Here is a 15,698-nt window from a genome sequence, read left to right as displayed (position 1 = left end):
TAAAGACATTTTACAAAGTATGAGCAAACAGAATATGACAATAAATGCAATGAGGATGTTGGCTAGGTAGCATTGTATTTCAAACAGAGTTACAGCTGAATCCTATTGATTCAAATGAATCATGCTGATGATGAAGAATAAATTCAATACAGAATACAGTAACAATCTTAACTTACTTTACAATTGCTTGGCCCCTGGACTGACCACTCAGCTTCTTGTAGTGCTCTATAACTCTGTCTTCACTGCAACAGAAAGAAAATACACTCATGTCTTTCAACAAGATCAATAACATCCACCTATCCACCAACAAAGCCAGCCCAGCTCTCAAGCATAACACATTATACTGTATATATATTTTTCAAAGAGTGTCAAATAAAGTCAGCTATTGCCATTATCAAGCATTTCAGGTAGATATGCAATTAACTCAAGTGACAACAAAAAATATGATGGTTTGCAAATTACCAGCAACAGATGTTTGCACTGGTATGCCATTTATATTAAGATATAAATAATAAAATAAAGTAAAACAAATTGCTTCGGAATATATATATATATATATATATATATATATATATATATATATATATACACACACACACACACACACACACACACACAGTGGAACGTTGATTATCTGGTATTTAGTTAACCGTGCATTTGGTTATCTGGGATCGCCTAAAAAAAAAAAAACTGCTAGACATCACAAGACCGCCAAGACTTCGCCGGCAAGAATTCCGACTACAGGAATGTACACTACGTGTGTCACAGCTTAAGTTTTCTTTGTCGATGGGTTTCTGAGAATTATTCTAAAAGGATTGAAAGTATAACATTTGTGCACCAGCCAGGCGATCCCCTGCTGTGAAAAACCATTAGACTTCATCTGATGTAGAGGACTCGTTCCGAACACTCTCCCTCCCCTTTTTCCAAATTCCGACGACTGCCATTTGTCAATAAGTTTTGACATTTGTCTTCTGCTTCAACACTTTTCTTGGAAAAGATCGTGTATGGGTCGCACCGTCTGTGTTGGCGACGCTTTGTTCCGAGTTCAGTCAGTTGGCATCCGCACCTCGAGGTTAGAAAGAGGCTTCGCGTAAGTTCATGCCGAAATGTCGGGGTCCAGTGCGGGAGTGAAAAGAAAAAGAGTTGTTTTGTCAATTGCTATGAAACTGCAAATTGTTGAACGTGCCGAAAAGGGGGAATCAATTGCTAAGCTTTCATCGGAATTTAACATTGGAAATCAAACAGTGTGTGATATTGTTCGGAAGAAAGATGAACTCTACAAGTTCGTAACTTCATCCGATACATTTAATGGGAAGAGTGCATGTAAGACAACAAAGGGTTCCAAATTTGACGATCTGGATAGAGCTGTGTTCGAATGGTTCAAGCAAAAACGCGCTGAGGGATGTACTGTATCCGGGCCATTGCTGCTCGAAAAAGCGAAATGGTTTCACTGTGAGATGAAGATTTCCTGAACCATTTGCTGCGTCTCAAGGATGGCTGCAATGTTTCAAATCTTGCCACGGAATTAGGCAGTTGGATATCCAAGGTGAGAAACTAAGCGGTGATTCTGACGCTGCAGCTCTCTATGTAACGGAATGTAAACGACTTGTCGAGGCTCATGATCTTTCACCTGACCAACTTTATAATGCTGATGAGACTGGTTTGTACTGGAAGGCTTTGCCGTCAAAAACGCTCGTATCAAAAGAAGAAAAGTCTGCTCCAGGTCACAAGTCCAGTAAGGAACAATAACAGTGCTGGCATGCGCTAACGCTAGTGGTTCGCACAAATTGAAACTCGTATGCATTGGAAAGTCTAAGAATCCACGATCATTAAAGGGAACACAAATGCGCAATTTTCCTGTCCTTTACTACAATCGGATCAAAGCATGGATGAACAGAGAGATTTTTTAAAGATTGATTTTATTTTTTTTTTTAAACATTTTGTTCCTGCTGTTGGAGACCATCTACACTCCAAAAATTTGCCACAAAGAGCTGTGTTACTGTCGGAAAACGCACCTTCCCATCCTAGCGAAAATGTCCTGAGAACAAGCGATGACCAGATTTTCGTTGCATATCTTCCACCAAACGTGACGTCGCTATGGACCAGGGCGTCTTAGAAGCATTCAAGCATTGTTACAGGAAATCTTTACTCCGTTCAGTCTTGGAAGACGACGGAGATCTCCATGAGTTTTACAAGAAATGGAGAATTAAGGACGCAATTTTCTCATGTTCAGAGAGTTGGGATGACATGCCAAACTTAACCTTTCAAAAGTCATGGCGAAAATTGTTCCCTGATGTGATGGATAGTGTTGAAAACGTCATTGACAGTGAAAGCCAATAAATAACAGCGGCATCGCTTTTGGAGGAAATTCAAAATGTAAATGGATTTGAAGACGGCGACAGAGAAAACATTGAAGAATGGCTACTCTCTGATAATGATCAGCCTGGATATCAAGTGAAAGACGACGCAGACACTGCTGCGGAAGTGAAGTCAAGTGCATAATTGCTGGAAGAAAGCGATGATGACGCGGCTGAAGATGAACCTTCAGAAAAGAAAGTTTCGCTTGCAGAAGCGCTAAATTGTGAAACATTGCTAGACTTTCTTGAGCAGAAAGCGGATTCAGATTTTAGTGACATCCTAACACTTCGCAAACTCCGCACGTCAATAAAATTGAAGAGCTGCAATATATTATATATATATATATATATATATATATATATATATATATATATGATCTGCTTCTCACAACTGAGGGCACCGTGGCGGATGTTAGCAGACTTGCTGGCCAACCACAAGCGTTACCTGGTAGGTAACCACCTATACAATCAGATTGTGACACAGACTACGAATGCCGTGAATGTAATTACCCCGATCTACATGCTGTCAAATAAACGAACCACACGCCGTGGCGCAATGTTAGGGGCTTCGCCTCTGGCGCTGACATCCGAGGTTCGATTCCCGAGAGTGAGTGCAGTAGAATGTGTACGCCTGATGAGCCCAGAATTAGGGTGAAACATGTGTCGCGTACTCTTTGCATTATTTGACAGTAAACTATTTCAACCATTCTATGATCTGCTTCTCACAACTGAGGGCACCGTGGCGGATGTTAGCAGACTTGCTGGCCAACCACAAGCGTTACCTGGTAGGTAACCACCCATACAATCAGATTATGACACAGACTACGAATGCCGTGAATATATTATATATATATATATATATATATATATATATATATATATATATATATATATACATATATATATATATATATATATATATATACATACATACATACATACATATATATACATACATACACACACACACAGTATATACTACTAGCTAAGTTACAATTTCATAAGAAAAGGCCTTGGTTATAGTGCCATCAATTAATTGGATGTATCAAGAAGTACTGTGCAACTAACCTTTTCTAACCAGTACTTTTCTGTTTATATTATCTGTTGTGCTTCAATGTAAGGCTTCAATCTGTAATCTTGTACCGTTACAAAGCTTTTAGGGTTTAAATCAAAAGCAAAATATTTAAACTGAAACAGGCCTAATGTATGGAAACAACAGTTTACCTCAGAGAAAGAGGGGAACTAAAAATTGCAACCATTAACAACTGAAATAAACCCCAAATAAACTTAAAATATGGAAGATGAGGGAAATGTGGCTTCAGATGTGGATTTTTACTTCATTTATTCCATAATTTGTTTCTGAGTGTATCACCAGTGGTATGCTCACAGGGGGTGGGTGATGCAGTATTATTAGAAGTGCATGATTTTCATTAGTTTAAATTATTTGTTTTTGTATTATTTGTCACTTGTAAGATCAAGCTGTTTTTTCTGTAATTTGTTTTCATTTTACTAATTACATAAATATTTCATCCATCCATCCATTGTCTCCCGCTTATCCGAGGTCGGGTCGCGGGGGCAGCAGCTTGAGCAGAGATGCCCAGACTTCCCTCTCCCTGGCCACTTCTTCTAGCTCTTCCGGGAGAATCCCAAGGCGTTCCCAGGCCAGTCGAGAGACATAGTCCCTCCAACGTGTCCTGGGTCTTCCCCGGGGCCTCCTCCCGGTTAGACATAAATATTTGACCAGTTTTATTATTATTATTAATATTCATTATAATTTTACTAATATTAATACACAGCCCGAGGGTTATATTCTCTGTGATTAATAAACTACTTTGGCCTGCATCAGGCCAAATTTTTTGTCACTTGTTTGTTCAAGCTTCTTTTTTATCTGTAATTTGTTTTAATTTTATTAATTATATTATTTTTTATCAGTTTTATTATTATTATTTAATTATCATATTAATTAACAATTACATTATGGTTAAAAACTAATTTAGCCAACATCTGGCCCAATCACCTCTTCCAATGAAGACTATAAAAAATTCAATTTTTCCATGATAAAATTAAAAGCCTAAATAATATTACTAATACAAATCCATCAACATCGTAAAATTTTTCCTATATTTCCTCTCTTCCCAGCTTCTTTTCCAAGTTTTCACTAATTTCATCTATATTTATTACAAAAAGTGGTCTGTAAAATAAAACCTACTTACTTGTGTACCAGACCCAATGCCTGGACTGGGTAATAATTTTATGCAGATGATACTCAGATGTACTGTGTATTTGTGTTAAAATACAAAGTTAATGAGAGTTCTTTCTGCTAACAAGTTGCCCGGGCAAAATTATAATCTGGAAGAAAAGTAACTCTTTAAAATTAAACTGCAACAAAACTGAAGTCATGCCAATTGGCACAAAAGCTAACTTGAGCTTCTTCACAAAAACCTTTGATGATGATGTCATCAGACCGTCTCCTACCGGTAGGAATTCTTAATTTCAGTTTTGATTCATCCCTTTTTTATTCTACATACATATATCACATTACGAATCCTTACATTCATCTTCGTAACATAACTTGTGTTTGCTCATTCCTCTCCTTTATTGATGTGATGCTGAGAAATTTTTCCATGCTTTTATTACATCCAATATCGACTACTGTAACTCCCTACTGGCAGGTGCCCCTTCGAGTCTGTTATCACAGCTCCAGGTGATTCAAAACTCTGTGGCACTCTTCGTCTCTCCCTTCCCTGGCTCTCTATGTCTTACAGGATACAGTATAAAATTCTATTAAAAACCTATAAGGCTTTAAATGGCCTTGCACTGGACTACATCAGTAACCTCCTCCATCACTATCTGTCCATCCACCAAGGTCCATTGATTCTGGCAATATTATTTACAACATAATTAATCCATTTAATAAATTATTTTTTACTAATATACCAATCATATATTCTTCACCTGACAAGAGTAGCTAATATACTGTATATATAAAACACAAAGTTGTCTGACTCACTCTCCATCAACAAAAACACTATTTCCTTTTTAATTTAAAGGCTTAAATCTGGGAGGATTGTACATCTTAGAACAGTATGAATCTGTTAAAATAGGACATACTGTATTGATATATGAATAGGGGTAAAAATAACCTGTACAATAGAAAAATGATACATTCTGGGAAAAAAAATAGCTCACCCATACTTTTTTTTATTTGTCAAAAATAATACTGTAGCAAGCAGGCTATGCTAATGCAACATATACATGGCCAGCACAGTGCCAAGAAGCAGCATGGAGAGAAACAATGCCAGCTGTTTGGGGCTTACCAGCTTGAGTAAATGAAGGCCACCAACAGAAGAGATGGGCAGAGCACACAAAGCACAGCACTGACCACTAGGGTCAATGGATAGCTGAAGAGAAAAGATCTCCTAGGCAAGAAAAAGAGATGGTGTCCAAGACAAGCCGAGAATGATGGCATCCCTTGGTCAATGTAAAACACTAGCGCAGTTCAGTGAAGGAATAGCCCACAGTGAGAAAATGAAGGGGATGAACACTGTATTTAGGTCTCTATCAGCTATACATATGAGAACTCTGCCAGGTTGCAGGGGAGACCATAAGTAAACGGCCATAAATTCTGAATTGAATTGAGATTAGGACTCTGACTGGCAATTCCTGGACATTATTGTTGGCTTTAAGCCATTCCTGTGTAGCTTTGGCTTTATTCTTGGGGTTGCTGTCCTGCTGGAAACATATCTTCTCTGAAGGTCAGACTTCTTTCACATTGCATAACAGTGGGGATGGAGTGTTTTTGATAATGTGCAGTGTTTGGCTTACACCAAACACAGTGCTTACAACATATGACCAGAAAGCTCAACTTTGGTTTCATCAAAGCATATAACCTTCTTCCACCTGACTTCAGAGTCCCTTGTTTGCCTTCTGTGAGTGAGTGTTTTTTTATTAAAAAAAAAAAACAAAAAAAAAACAGTGGCTTTCTCGTTGCCACTATCTCAAAAATCTATGACTGGTGAAGTACCTGGGGAACATCTACCCAATCTGGATCTGCTGTAGCTTGTAACACCTTCACAGTTGTTATCAGCATCAAAAAAGCCAAATTACACCGTGAACCAATGTTGTACAACAATAAAATCTGAAAGTTAATACATTGAATACACAAGGGAGTGAATACATTTTATAGGCTGTGCAAATAGCCTGTGTTTTTCGGACACGGTATATACCAATCATTCATTCATTTTCAAGTCTAATTACTGTATATCATCATAGTGTCTACTATAGTCTACTGCAGTACACAGCTTTGAAAATGTTAACCTTTTAGACTTTTCAATTAACCTAATGCCCATGTGTCGTCAGGATGTGGAAGGATACCTAAGTAGCAAGAAATTCCAAGCAAACTCGACACAGACAATGAACAGACCAGGGCTAAAACCCGTGTCAGTAGAGCTGAGAGGCACCAATATTAAACACTGTACCATATGTATTACTAAATATCTAACAAACATCTGCCTTTGATCAGACTATAAAGTCAAGATTTAGAGAAAAATCAACAAGCTAAACCAAATAAAATAACCTGTAAGATGATACACAAGCAACAAATATCTATTATCTTTGAGGATGTTATTTATTCATTTGTACAGATTACTTGTTTAATAACAAAAACAGAGATCTCCTTAGTGATCAAGTTGTACCAAATAATGCTGAAATTAGATGGGGGGGGGGGGGGGGGCATTGTGTCAACAAGATCTGTGCTAATTATAAAAATAATGTAGTAACGCAAAGACAAAACAAATAAAATATGAAAATTTTCTGACATCTCAGAAAAGCTAATTAATGCAAATTTATGCTCTCCAGGAACACCAATATTCTGAAAAAAAGAAGTCTGAACCTTTGGCTATTTATAAGTTGCTAAAAGGGCTGCCTATCTTGCACAATTGGGGCAAGAAAGATGATTATGTGCTACATATATTTACACAAAAAGTAAAGCAATGATTTTAATATCAAATATGAAAAAAATAAAACGACAAAGTCATTGAAGTTGTAGAAAATGTTTACAAAGTATAAAACAGGTATTGAAAAAATAAACTAAATCCTCACTCTCATAGAGCATATAACAGCATAAGTAAATTGCTCTAATAATTATCAGGGGTGAGGAATAGCAAACCATAGTGACACACTGGTATTTATTTATTGCTGACGCATGGTATTTTAGTAGGCCATCTAGTCTGCTCTTTGCAGCTTTTATTCACTATAAAGGAAAGCATTTCAGGCTAATTTAAAATCTTGAAAGCCCTAAAGGTGTTCTAGAAAAAAAAAAAGATCAAAATAAAGCAGCTTTAACTGGGTGGAATTGCTTCAGAGAACAAAGGAAACAAGACACCTCAGTTAGTGGCCTTATTAGAAGGGTCTCCGCTAAGCAGTAAGACCTTAAACGAAGAACTGTTCCAAACACAGGCAAACTGATTTACATACTTTTCTTTGCAGTACAAACTTCTCATTAAATGAAAAGACACCTTGTTGTGAGGGGCACAACTTTATTCTCTTCATTATAATACTTGTATCATTATAGGGTTTAGCACCCCAAAGTGCAGTGTGTCACTTAAAACTCTTTCAAACAAAAAAGCAGCTAGAAAAACTTTCTCAAGAATCAAACTAAGCTTGTTGCTTAGCCTGGCATGGTTTAAATGCCAAACACATTTTAAATCCAGCTGCCACCACCTGCTGCAGCAACTTCTAGCGGAGTCTTCAAATTGTTACAGCAGCATTTGTAATTTTCCAGACAGTAGATATTTTGAGAGACACTGAAATTTCACTACACCATTTTCTACGAAACTTGTACCTGTGCCTGTAATTTAGACATGGCTTTAAAGAAAACACAGCTAAAAATAAGTATACAATAAGATAATCTGTTTTTAACAACCAAAATAGTTTCAGTGCTAAACCAGGCCATTCTGCCTAATTCATGAGACTTTTTGGGCAATCAGACAAGCACTTTCCTGGTAGTGCCCATGAGATCACTGTAATGTTTACATCTACACTTAAGCATATTCATTGCACTGCTAGGATCATCTTGCATTGCATTCTTATAAATGGTTAACTGTTTAAAGTACTTTGAAAAATTGCTCATTATAAAACAGAAGTTAACTAGTTGCCTTGGGAATATCTCCAGTGAATTGTAGATTTATTATCAGTATAAAAATCTGTATTTCTGAACATCAGTCATGTTAAAGGTAAACTAAATACAGATGAAAGATCACAAAACAGATGGTTCTCACACGTTAACTATAACAAATTTAATTATTTTTTTTTTTTTTTTTTGTCTTTGTACTAAAAGTGAAAATATATCCCCTGCATCTGTAGGATATTTAATTAGATTAATGAACTGCGCCATAATCAATTATCTTCTAAACATTAACTATCTTCAAACATCTCATGCTCTCTCATGCACTCCCCTTGCCAGGCATTTACTTACTATTTTGACACTATTCAGAATCACATTCTGGTCCTTTCATTTTCTTAAGAAATATTTCTTTGAAAAAAAATTAAATTTGCTATATGTGTATGATAGGCTAAAGTCCCCACATGGAAATGTTGGAGAGTGTACTTTACTGTTGTCAATGAATAGGTCATGACTTCATAGTTAATTAAATATTCTCAAGATCCAAAATATTGCAACTCTGTGCAATCAAAAATGACTGTATAATATTAATATTCTGTGGAGGCTTTGTACGCATGCTTGTAAAATTAATTTCCTTTTCATTGACTTAAACTGGATTTCAGTTTTGGACTTTATTAGTTTGTTTCATGTGGTAATTTTGTATATCAAAATAAACATTATTTGGATTTTCTTCAAAAAGACAAAATACTGTCTTTTATGTTTTAAGTTTTCAGTTAGTTATTCAAAGCTCATTTGCATTTCTAATTTCAAATTAATTGTTTTTAAATGAAGAAGTACTGAAATATTCTTGTTTTTACTGTTTAGTTCACTTTAAAATAAAATATAAAACTTAATTTTATTCAGAAGAACCAGCTGTCCAATTTAAGAAACATCTTCATTAAGAGTGCACATGTAATATTTTATTACTTCAAACAACAACAGAGAAAGTAATCTACAGCTGTATATTACTACTTTGAAATTTAAAATTATTTAAAGACTTTGATATTTAACTGCAGTTTTGTAACTAGCATCTACTGACAAACAATAACCATACCCAGCTTGCAAAAGTGGAAAAGAAATGCATGAGCAAAAATGTTAAAATGCAGAATTCAGAACTAAAAATGGGCACTAACCAGTAAGCAAGAGAGGGATGCTCCTTTAGTGCTTGGGTTGGGAGGGCTGGCAGCTTCTTCAGGTCAGCTCTTGCAACATCATTGCTATAGGCAAAAGATATATAAGAATGAAACAAACAAATAGCAAACAAAAAGGAACATTACTTATAAATATACAATGTGCAAAGCAAATTAACAAGAAGCAAGCTGAGAATTTTATATTGCTGAAACATTCTAATCATTCAGGCAATGTGTAGAAGCAATTAAAATAAGCTAATATTAGCTTATCCTAAAAAATGCCCATTTTGAACTAACCAATGATATTCTCAAAATCTATATTTTACTAGAGTGTATTTGGCATAATAGAATTTATTTGACCAGTGACAAGTACATTTAAAGTAGAAACTACAAATGTTACGTTATATAAACGGTCATTCAAAAAAGTGGAACATACTAGCAAGTTACATAGCTGAAATATTTTTTATAGTGACTAGATGAGTTATTATGAAGTTGTAGACTTAATACATTGTTTGGCACATTCATTCATTATTTTTCTGAAAATAGTTTATATTAGAACCATACTCATTAATTCCAGACCTATTTAAAAACTCTGTTTAAGCTAATATCCTTGGCTGTGGGGTAGGGAAGGAAAATGGGGCAGGTTGAGGAAACTCAAGTAGAAATGATTGACACCATTTAAATAGGTACACGTTTTGACAAAGATGGAACTTAACATGTAAAAACAACCAAGTAGTTGCTAACATCACATGTAACTTGTATATTATGAGATGTCCCTAAAAAAAAACTAAATTAAATATCAATAAAAAAAAAAAACTTTGACAGTACAAAAAACCTGGCAGATATAATGAAGAGTCATACTTTTATCTATCTGCTCAGAGCCTCACGGTGGATAATCACTTTACCTTTTTGCTACTATAGCCATTTTGCTCCTGTCACTTGAAAAGTGTAATACAAAGAATACTCTGATATGAGTATGTGGAAACCCAGAGCACTTAGAATGCTATTTCAAGAAATACATGCATGTGTAATTTTACGGAGTTATGTGCACCTATTATTTGGTTAACTGGCATAACTTTTAAATGAAAATAACAAGAATTCCACACTAGTTCTGGACCCAAGGAGGCATCACTTGTTTTTTTGGTCATCTCTGATTACATATAATGTACATTTTTATTAATTGTTAACTTGTTTAATTTAAAAAAAAATGAAAGAAATAATTCACAGTACAGTAGTTTCAGCAGAATGGCCAGGATAGTTATAAATTTGCAGGAACCCACCCTTTCATTGACGGAACTCAAAACAATTAACTTTCATGATATAGCTCTCTCTGTCCCTTAAAACACACTATTCCGGGTTTAAAACTTATCTTTTAAAGATACTGTCTATAATATAGTAAGCTTAAGTGCAGCCTATAATTTGAGAATACACACTTGGAAATCTTTTAAGTAGGCACTAATATTATATGAAAGATCAATAACTAAGATCATTTTCAACCACAGAAATTCAACATACATTTCAATTAAATGAGACCAGTGTATTTCTAAAATTTGCTTCCAGTAAGAAAAAAGAATAAATAATTACAACTAAGCTCAACATGGTGAAGTGCAATGAATAAACATCCATCACCAACTTCACTTAATGTAGTTCAGTGGTGTGTAGATAAAAGAAATGTTAAGTATACATGTTACATGAAAACTAATACTTAAAGAAAATGTTGAATAATATTTTAGAAGTTTAAATATACAATTAAAATTACTTTTGTATTTAAAATGTAATTTTAGTAATTTAAAAAATACACGTCATTTTATATTATGCACAATGACTATTATATAAAATCTGCCAACCCTAAACATGTAAAGTAAACAAAAACAAAACTTTGAATGCATTTTTTATAGTAAAAAGAAACAACATAGGTTGTTTCCCCTGCATTCAATGAATTCAGGCTATTCCAAAAGCGAATGGATGACCATATCAATATTAGTTAGGTATGCATAGAGAATTTTCATTTTCCCTTTATTGTACAAATTGCATTTTTATTCTGTAGTGGGAGAGTAAAAAATTGGTTTACAATGAATCAAGCTATTTTATGAGATGAAAACCATATCATAGATTGTTATGGGTTTGGTATAGCTGTAAAGATTAAAGTTGAGGAGTCATATTAGTACTGGGCAGTATACCGGTTCATACCAAAAACCGTGTTTTATTTTTGTTATGATATGGATTTTTCTTATACCGCAACACCAGTTTAAATAGCCTAAACAACGTTAGGAACGTGGCACAGCCCGAAACTGTTTAAGGGGGACCTTTTTCACTGCTGCACCGCTAAACACCCATACAACGGAGTAAATGCGTTAGTGGAGGTAATGAATGGTGAAAATGGACAGAGAACATTCTGAAACTGAAGCTGTAGCAGATGATAAAGTTGAACATGACACAGAAGAACTTTTGCCGAAAAAAGGAGTCATGTCTGTTGTCTGGAGATACTTTGGTTTTATAAGGTCGGATGTGGACCATTATGTTCAAATGTGTGTACAGTGATCCCTCGCTATATCGCACTTCGCCTTTCGCGGCTTCACTCTATCGCGGATTTTATATGTAAGCATATTTAAATATATATCGCGGATTTTTTGCTGGTTCGCGGATTTCTGTGGACAATGGGTCTTTTAATTTCTGGTACATGCTTCCTCAATTGGTTTGCCCAGTTGATTTCATACAAGGGACGCTATTGGCAGATGGCTGAGAAGCTACCCAACTTACTTTTCTCTCTCTCTCTCTCTTGCGCTGACTTTCTCTGATCCTGACGTAGGGGGATTGAGCAGGGGGACTGTTTGCACACCTAGACGATACGGACGCTCGTCTAAAAATGCTGAAAGATTATCTTCACGTTGCTACCTTCTGTGTAGCTGCTTCATGAAGCGACATGCTGCATGGTGCTTCGCATACTTAAAAGCTCGAAGGGCACGTATTGATTTTTGCTTGTTTGTTTTTCTCTGTCTGTCTCTCTCTCTCTTTGTCTGCTCCTGACGGAGGGGGTGTGAGCTGCCGCCTTCAACAGCTTTGTGCCGCGGTGCTTCGCATACTTAAAAGCCAAACAGCCCTACTGATTTGTTTGCTTTTCTCTGTCTCTCTCTGACATTCTGTGCTCCTGACGCGCACTCCTTTGAAGAGGAAGATATGTTTGCATTCTTTTAATTGTGAGACGGAACTGTCATCTCTGTCTTGTCATGGAGCACAGTTTAAACTTTTGAAAAAGAGACAAATGTTTGTTTGCAGTGTTTGAATAACATTCCTGTCTCTCTACAACCTCCTGTGTTTCTACGCAAATCTGTGACCCAAGCATGACAATATAAAAATAGCAGGACAATATAAAAATAACCATATAAACATATGGTTCTACTTCGCGGATTTTCTTATTTCGCGGGTGGCTCTGGAACGCAACCCCCGCAATGGAGGAGGGATTACTGTATACTATTTCAATACTACTGAATAATACTGCAAGCCAAGTTGTACTTGTTTTATTTTTTTTTTCAATACTGTGTAATGTACATGGGTACTGTGTAATAGTGTGACGACGTTGAATTTATTCTCGACATTTCCACTTTAATCTCGACGCTTACATTTCTACTTTATTCTCACCGTTTATGGCACGGTGGCGTGGAGGGTGCACTGCTGTGTTGCAGCAAGGGAGTCCCAGGTGTTCCCTGCCTTGAATTTGCATGTTTTTCTGGTGGGTTTACTCGGCGTGCTTTACTTTTTTTCCCCAAAGTCATGTAGGATGTGGTGTTTTGTTATGCTATATTGACCTTGTTAGTGTATGCATTGCTCGTATTCACCCTGCAATGTGCTGGCGCCCTGTTCAGGATTTGCTACCTGAATGGATGGCATAATTAAACATGTATAACAAAGATTTTTTTGAAGTTCTGAACACCCCGTGGTCTAAGTTTATAACTAGTTTTAATTTCACAAAGACGTTTATTGTGTGCTGATTTGTTATGTGGAGAAAGAAAAAGGAAGGATAGGAATTGGGGGTTTGGTACATCAGACAGAGACAGCAAGCATGCAATAAAGAAAGCCCGCTCAGAATTGAATTCTGTGTTCGTGTCTCTGACTACCAGATCACGACACCTGCCATAAAGTTCTCTACACTGAACGTACACCTGGAGACCCCTTACTGCAAGGGAGCAGTACTACCTTGCATGTTTAATACCTGCTTTAATGCATTTCATCATGGAAATTTATCTTAGCATTCTACATTTTCAGAGAGCAGGACTATCAGGAAGTGAATGTATTCTGTGTGGCGATCGCTGCCTGCACCTCCTCTTAGTGCAGAGGAAGTCAGTTTAAGAAGCACGTAGAGATTAACAACTGGGTCGGGGAACACTTAACACAAAGCATTTAATGTGCTCCATTAACTTATGACGGGGTTTGAGAAAATCTAGTAAATTAAACATTGATTTTAGGATGAAGTTTAGTTTTAATGACAAAATAAACTATGAGAACAAAGTGGAAATGTCGACTTTAATCTCGACATAGTTTTTTTTTTCTTGACTGTGTCCGTATTTTTTTTTTCTTTACCGTGGCCCTAATACGCTTCCGTTGGACTATACCATAAATAGCATTATAAATGCAAATTGCAGTTTTATTATTTATGTATATAGCTTAGCTTGAAGCAAGGTCCATATTAATGCAGTTTGCCTTAATGATGGTTCAGTTGGTAAAGATGTCATCACCAAGTTGCACTTGTTTGTTTTTATTTTATTTTAATTTGGTGAATACTGTGTAATGCACCTGGGCTTGAAGTCTTGAAGTAATAGTATTAGTACTGGAAGTTGCACTATTATTTATTGTATTGCTATTATTTATTAGTTTAAATATCATGCAGTTTAATGGTGGTAAAGTTGTTTAAAAAGTCACTTTAACATGTCAGTGGACAGAGATTGTTAACATTAACAAAGTGTAAATGGTTTACAAAAATATTTACTATTTATTCCTTTTCTAAGACATGTTCAGTGCAATACAACTTTGACAAGCATCTCTGGATATTTTACTAAGTCTAAATGCCTCTTTGGATGGTTGAAAATATGTTGTAAAAATTTTAGTTTAAGTTGTTTGCAAACTTTGTTCAATAAAAAGGCTCTATATTTTGACTGCATCTGTCATGCAATGTGATTCCTTCTCTTCATTAGTGCCACCCCTTGAAAACTATGAGGTAATTGCAAACATTTATTAATAATTGTGCGCACATTAAAATGTTTTTTGTACAATTCTCATGACAGTGGAATAAGTTATTCTTAGCCAGTAACTACAGTGGAAATTGTGGTTAACATCTATCATACATGGGAAAAAAATACTGTGAAACCAGTATAATTTTGAAAAATACCGTGATAAAGAATTTTGGTCATACCGCCCAGCACTAAGTCATATATTTTGAAGTTCTCTTCAATGAAGGCTCCATGTGCTGTATCAAACATAACGTTAGCTTGGTTTATTAATTAAGCTGCAATGGCAGGCAAATGCATAATTTAATATTTTTATATTATAGTCCTTTCTATAAATCCAAAACACTACCCTTCCACAAAGCAAGTACATACGCCATGCCATTCAACCTTACCAGTTAACCTGAGTCTAGTGTCGTCTGTTAAGATTTTTAAAATGGAAGTAATAAATGAAACATTGTGATTACTTTGGATCTAGTAGGTATTACTTTGAATATACCAGGTATCCAATATCTACAATCTATTGTCAGCCTTAAGTTATGCTGTTTAAAAGATCTTCTGTTTTCTTTGTCTGCAGTCTGTTGGCAGATGGAACATTTGCATTATTTTGCACAAAGTATGACATACATCGAGTTATGATATTCTTGAGGCTTGCATATGAAATACAGTGTTAAATTGCTTAATGGAATATCATAGGAATTCACAATAGACGTAATATATCAGGCACACAAACTGTTGCATGGCTGAAAATAATAACATATTTTAAAGGGTTCTGTCTGTCATATCTACATTATTACTTTTTAGCATTTCTAATTAACTTATAGAAATATTG

The 15,698-nt window shown here is 35.6% G+C and overlaps 1 protein-coding gene across 4 annotated transcripts in view; it reads right to left on the bottom strand.

The window, feature by feature from the left end:
- Positions 1–15,698, bottom strand: part of frmd4a (FERM domain containing 4A) — a 449,055-nt gene that overhangs the window by 50,750 nt on the left and 382,607 nt on the right. For all 4 annotated transcript variants that reach the window (XM_051931569.1, XM_051931568.1, XM_051931567.1 and 1 more), the window contains exons 8-9: positions 9,651–9,734; positions 177–242 (exon numbers count right to left, since the gene is read on the bottom strand). In XM_051931569.1, the coding sequence (XP_051787529.1) occupies positions 177–242; positions 9,651–9,734 (150 nt within the window). The remainder of the gene's footprint in view (positions 1–176; positions 243–9,650; positions 9,735–15,698) is intronic.

This window comes from Erpetoichthys calabaricus, chromosome 1 (genome assembly GCF_900747795.2).
Source record: "Erpetoichthys calabaricus chromosome 1, fErpCal1.3, whole genome shotgun sequence".
NCBI classification, from domain to species: domain Eukaryota; kingdom Metazoa; phylum Chordata; class Cladistia; order Polypteriformes; family Polypteridae; genus Erpetoichthys; species Erpetoichthys calabaricus.
The sequence above is the reverse complement of the archived record's forward strand: the minus strand, read 5'-3'. Positions and strand labels throughout refer to the sequence as shown.